This window comes from Lithobates pipiens, unplaced genomic scaffold (genome assembly GCF_037356315.1).
Source record: "Lithobates pipiens isolate NorthernLeopardFrog02 unplaced genomic scaffold, aLitPip1_a1.2 Scaffold_18, whole genome shotgun sequence".
In the NCBI taxonomy this organism is placed as follows: domain Eukaryota; kingdom Metazoa; phylum Chordata; class Amphibia; order Anura; family Ranidae; genus Lithobates; species Lithobates pipiens.
In genome coordinates, this window is record NW_027507758.1 from 300339269 (window position 1) to 300345684 (window position 6416).

A 6416-nucleotide genomic window follows, 5' to 3' on the forward strand; every position below is an offset into this window, starting at 1 on the left:
ACGCAGAAAGAACACATCGCCATCTAAAAACAAGAAACCGTGTTCTTTCTAGATATGATACAGGAAAAAAGTGTGATGTCTAACAAGAATACAGAAAAAAAGCAAATATAATATGCCAGTGCTTTTGTAATGGCACAACCTAGACTTAAAACACACACCAAAATAATAATAATAAAAAAAATGTCCTAGTGTCACTCAACTCTGGATCTGAACATTCTCAAACAAAACAAAAAATAAACACTGCCTTATAAAATGGCTTCTTTATATAAATGTTAAAATACTTCCAACAAAATTCTATGAATGAGAAGATCATATTGAATGTTTTTCACTACAACTTTCCATTGAATTCCATTTCTACCACTGGAAGCTACATCTCTAAAAACAACCCTAGGGCTCCAAGCAATCCACAAGTCATAACTAAACAAACCAGTTATATAATGTTTTAATTTTGCAACCAAAAATGTAAACATACAACTTAAAACTCAATAAGAGACAAAAGTATCTTTACTAAATGAAAAAGTTAATAAATAAAATAAAAATCAAAAAAAAAAAAGGGAAAAAAAACACAAACCAACACAGGCTCCAAAATACACCTTAGAATACTTGCATAAATAATGGAGCCCTAGAAGCAACAAAATAACTGGAGTGTCTTGTACATTTATGCAATTGTATCATGCAGTGTGTATGTTGCTGTTGGAAAACTAAAAAGCAGAGGTATACTTATTTGAAAAACACAAAACAAACACACAGCATTGTCCATTAGCTATATATCTCCCACAGAACAGAAGCAATGACACAGAAAACATAGGTTTTATTACAATAAAACATATGTTAACATTTAGAACACCTTAGATTAGATCAGAAATAGCAAAAAAAAAAACACCACACACATGAATACACACGTTACATGTGGCCAAACATTATTAAAAGAGCAGGGAATAAATATACAATTACACAAAGAGGAAGTGTTTTTTTTTTAGTTTATTCATCTATAAAGTAAATTTATGAGATCGTAAAAAGCAATTTAACAACCTGAAGGAGGTTCAAATGAAAAAAGGGGGACTAGGAGACTGATAGCAATCAGATCTGACAATGATTTAAGTAAGTGGATCTCAAACGAAAAAAAAATAAAACACCACAGATCACATATGACGTTGGTTCAGAAACAGAAGGAAGAGAAAAAGAGTAGAGAACAATTTCCAGAAAAATAATGCTCCTCCCTCCTTCCAGGTTGACTTTACCTTTACACCTATCTGTGGAACAAGGCAAAGCACTAAGAGGTGGGCCTTTGGCTGACCAGCAAAGAGCAGAGATGTCCCCATGTGACCCATCAAGCTCCATGTCAGTAGAGCTTTGTTTCTTTGGGGCTGAACCATGGCCCCAATCAAAGCAATCACAAGAGGGGATAGATCTGGGACAGGAGGGGTGGGGGGGGGACACAGTCAATAGCATTATCAATCTAAAGTGTTGATGTGTTGTGTTTGGGACATATTTATTTCCTGACTGATCAGTAATATATATCTGGCTATAGATCTCTACATAGTTTCTGCAAAGGTTGCACCATGATATCACTCCCTTTTAATGCTAGTGTCAGAGGTCATTTTTAACTCTCGATGCAAAATGGAGCAGCACATAATGTGAATATAGACTAAATATGCATGGTGGATTATCACTCATTCTGCCTTGGTAATATGAAAAATATTGTAATTTAACAGCTATGTACTACAACTTGGCCAATTATCTGAAAATGAACACAGACCTAATAAGATCAAACTAACTAGTCATTTTTAACTAGGAAGCGGTCTTTGTGCAATGCAGCACAAGTGATTTTACATGGGTCTGGGTGAAAGGACAAACCATGCACAGTCCACACGTTAGAAAAGTATAAACATGAACCGCCTCTGGCCACATGCTCTCTTTACTTGAAGACCCTTAAAGAAGCAGAGCAAACGCTTGTATGAGATTTCCTGCTGTTCATAACCAGTGCAAAAGCAACATGGCCCTTTTAAAACATGGCTATTAACTTTATTATCATTTGCTCCTTGTATTTTAGCAGCTGCTGGGCCTTCCTCCATGAAGAGAGTAAGCCTTGGAGCTCAAAATCAGGCAGTTTGTGTTGGTGATGTGGAGAAAGTCAGATTACTTTGTAGCAAACCCTGCCATTAGACAACTACTTAAAATGCTAAACGTGGAGGTGGAGCTACAGTGTAATGTGAAGGTCAGTTGCCTACAGTTACCTTGCCCTAAAGTGGAATTCAGGTTTAAATTTCTTCTTTTTAATTACAAAAAAAAGAATAATAATAAAAAAATATATATATATCCCAGTTCTACATATCCCCCCCCCCCCCACACACACACACACACCCACCTCCGTTGGAGAAGGAAAATGAATCTCCAGTGATGCTACCAGACTAGCTGGAACACAGGAAAAATGTATAGGTTTTACTTTTCATTTTAAATAAAAAAATACTCAGCCCTGGAAGAATGGCCACCCCCCTCGGCTAGAGTAAGAACAAGAAGCTACAGTGATGCTGCCAGGCCAGCTAGAAGACTACAGGTAAAAAATTTATACGTTTTACTTATATGTTTAAATAAATACTAAAAAGTGTGTGGAAGCACACTCATTTCCTAAATAGGTCTACTGGAAAAACCTTACCTTTTAAAAACAAAAAAAAATACTAAGCCCTGGAAGAATGGCTGCCCCTTCTGCTGAAGTAAGAAAAGAATGGCTGCCCCCCTCTGCTGAAGTAAGAACAGGAAGCTTCGGTGATGCTACCAGACCAGCTAGAAGATTACAGGAACAATGTACTGGTTTTATTTTTATTTTAAAATAAATACTAAAAAGTGTGTGGAAGCACACTCATTTCCTAAATAGGTCTACTGGAAAAACCTTACCAATGTGACGTGCACCAATTGGTACCTGCATGGTGGAAACCATATCTGGATTACCATGCAGCTGGTTCTACAGACCTAAAGCACAATATTTAGAGTAAAAGCTTCCTAGCTTGTGCGTCCAAGCACAAAGGGGTATCTCTAGAGGGGTTTTTTTTATTATTATTTTAGAGAGAGTGGAGAAGGCTTGAACCCCATGGCAAGTTTGTATTGTCATCTGTGTCCCCATTAAGGAGATCCACTTCTCTGTACCAGTGACCATGGTCACCAAGAATAAAGCGAAGGGAAGTCAAGATGTTAGTGTTGTCCCCAGAAACAGTGAGGGAAAATCTTCTAGCGGGTTCAACCATCTAACAGAGGAAGTGGCTGTCATGTTGAAAGCTTCCCTAACTTCCTGCTGTATCTTGGGGACAGGACGTGAAGCGAAGTCAAGATGTTAGTGTTGTCCCCAGAAAAAAAAAAGTGAGGGAAAATCTTCTAGTGGATACATCTAACAGGGGAAGTGGCTGTCACGTTGAAAGCTTCCCTAACTTCCTGTTGTGTCTTGGGGGCATAGAGTGAAGGGAAGTCAAGATGTTAGTGCTGTCCCCAGAAAAAAAAAAATGAGGGAAAATCTTCTAGAAGTGGCTATCGTGTTGAAAGCTTACCTAATTTCCTTTTGTGTCTTGGGGACAGGAAGTAAAGGGAAGTCATCAGGTTAGTGTTGTCCCCAGAAAAAAAAGGGGGGTTAGGAAAAAAAGTATTTTAGTAGATACGACTACCTTACAAGGGAAATGCCTGTTACGTTGAAAGAGTCCTGTTGTGTCTTGGGGGACAGGAAGTGGAGGGAAATCAAGATGTTAGTGTTATCCCCAGAAACAAAATAGGGTAAGGGAAAATCTTTTAGTAGATACATTTACAGGCAAATGCCTGTTATGTTGAAAGATTACCTAACTTCCTGTTGTATCTCCAGAACAGGAAGTGAAGGGAAATTTTCCTGGTGCTAGACAGGCAGCAAATAAAAATTTTAAAAATAAAGTAGGGGTTTTAACCCTTCCCTACTCTTTCCAAAACAAAAAACTTGTGATCGTACATACACTTTAAATCATTGAACACTAACAAATCATTGCAGATAGCAGACTACCTGGTCAAAGTGGGTGGCTGGCTGGTGTCTTAGTGGGTGGTTAGCAGGAGGAGGAGGGGGGGGGGGTGGAAGAAGAGGGTCGACTTACTTGGTGAACGAAAACATCGACTGGGTTCTCCAAGGGACTTCCCTCCCGGCTGGTCATAGAGATGAAACCGAATCCCATCCGCACATTGAACCATTTACAGTGGCCTGAACCACGCAGGATCTGGGTGTCCTCCTCCTCCTCCTCTGGCAACTTCTCTTGTTCTTCTCCAGCACCTCCTGTGTAGAAGAAAAAAAGAAAGCAATGACAGTGATGAGGGCGAGCATGCCATCCTATCTGCCATCCTACTAACCCTCCAGCCTGATCGCCGTCATATAGGGGGCAGAGATCGGGCTCATCGCACCCCGATTGCCCATCCATTTCCCGGCACGACCCGGGCAGGTGAGGGGGGACTCAAGGTTACAGAAGAAGAAGAAGGGGGGGGACCTGAGTAACCAAAGCGATTCAAACAAAAGCCTCCCCCTCCTCCCGCAGCTGCACGCGTTCTTGTCTCGCTCATCGGCCGGAGTCACATCGCTGCTCCCCCCTTTCCTTCACTCCCGCTCCCTCGGCCGACTCCGATCCCCCCACCCCGCTAAAGAGAGCGATCCGAAAAGGAAGATGCGGTAAACCAACCTTCGGCCATGACGCCCTGCGCTCCACAAACGAAAGCTGAAAAGTTTCCTTTAGAACGGGGGTGATTGGTGGCATCAATGTGACATCCTGATTGGGAGCGATCCCGAGTTTAGCTCGCATGGTCTAGCGTGCTTTCCCTCTTGTGCTGCTCCCTTCTGTGTGTGCTCGCTCCCTGGCCCCCTCGCTGCACACGTGACTCTGTCAATTACATGCCTTCTTGCTACTAATTTCAGCACGGATCGTGGAGGGGCTGGCAGCAGCGCCCAGCGACCAATCGGCGTCTCATTCCAGCCTAGCACGGAAATCATTTATGAATGAAGCTGCGAACACGCCTGCCTTGCCTTACACACACACACATACTAGGTAAACAGCCATAGACAACGTCACCAGGCTTCCCCTATAGGGGGACACTTTCACTGCACACCTACATCTATATATATATATAGAGAGAGAGAGAGAAGGGCGGATATGGGGGGGCTACGCTGGGGGGCGCTTTCACCCCCTGGAAATTAAAGGCAGCAGGCAAGCTGCTTAAAATAGGGTTAGATCAGTCTTCCTAAAAGAGGGGGGTGAAGGCGGCTGCTGGATCGGACTTCACAGGTTTGCTCCGCCATCTCTTTCCGGGGGAGGGGATGTGATTAATGACTTCCTAAATAAGAGCCCAGCATTGGGAAAGGGAGGAGGGTAGAGGACCTCAATCATCGCACTGAGGGAAAAAAATAATCGCAATGGGGGGAAAAAAAGGGTGGTCGGGTGAGACACAAAATAATCTCCGGAAAATTGATGCATCTTCAGTATGGAAAACACTTCCCTAAAAACATGTATTCATATCTGATTTGGGGAGACTTATTAAAAAAAACAAAAAAATAAATTCCGTCCATATCTACAATACATACCCCCCCTCCCTCCAAATAACTAAAAATATTTATAGCGATAATAAATAAACTCTATGGATACTCATCCACTCACTTACATAGGGTAAGAACACATCTTCGGATTGGGATGTGCAGTATGGAAAATACTTCCCTAAAAATATATTCATATCCGATTTGGGGAGACTCATTCAAGAAAAAAAAAAAAAATGCCGTCCATATCTACAATACATAATCCCCCCCCCCCCCCACTCCAAATAACTAAAAATATTTGTAGCGATAATAAATAAACTCTATGGATACTCATCCACTCACTTACATATGGTAAGAACACATCTTCAGGTTGGGATGTGCAGTATGGAAAATACTGTCCATGGTCTTCCCTAAAAACATATTCATATCTGATTTGGGGAGACTCATTCACATATATGTCAAGAAAAAAAAAAAATAGGCAGTTCATGTCTGCAATACATAACAACCCCCCTCCAAATAACAAATTCTAATTAAGCCCCATGCACACTATCAGATTTTCTGCTCATGTTTTCCTTCAGATTTACCAAAACCATATAATATGAGGTCAAACGTGAGGAGTTTCAATGTGTATACAATCGGCCAGGCCCTTGCACTACATGCTTTTGGTAAATCTGAAGACAAAAATCAGCAGAAAATCTGATAGTGTGTATGGTGCGTAAAGCGCACAAACATTATTTGTAGAGATAATAAATAAACTCTATGGGTACTCGTCCACTCACTTACATATGGTAAGAACACATCTTCAGGTTGGGATGTGCAGTATGGAAAATACTGTCCATGGTCTTCCCTAAAAACATATTCATATCTGATTTGGGGAGACTGATTCAAGTGAATG

At 41.2% G+C, this 6416-nt stretch overlaps 1 protein-coding gene across 2 annotated transcripts in view; it reads right to left on the bottom strand.

Annotated features, from left to right (window-relative positions):
- LIN28B (lin-28 RNA binding posttranscriptional regulator B) overlaps positions 1–5177 on the bottom strand; it is a 97595-nt gene extending 92418 nt beyond the window's left edge. Inside the window, exons 1-2 of one of the 2 annotated variants that reach the window (XM_077487186.1) lie at positions 4677–5177; positions 4104–4279 (exon numbers count right to left, since the gene is read on the bottom strand). In XM_077487186.1, coding sequence (XP_077343312.1) covers positions 4104–4279; positions 4677–4686 — 186 coding nt within the window. In that variant the 5' untranslated portion in view covers positions 4687–5177. The remainder of the gene's footprint in view (positions 1–4103; positions 4280–4676) is intronic. The other variant, XM_077487187.1, reaches the window with a different exon arrangement.
- Positions 5178–6416: the final 1239 nt, after the last annotated feature.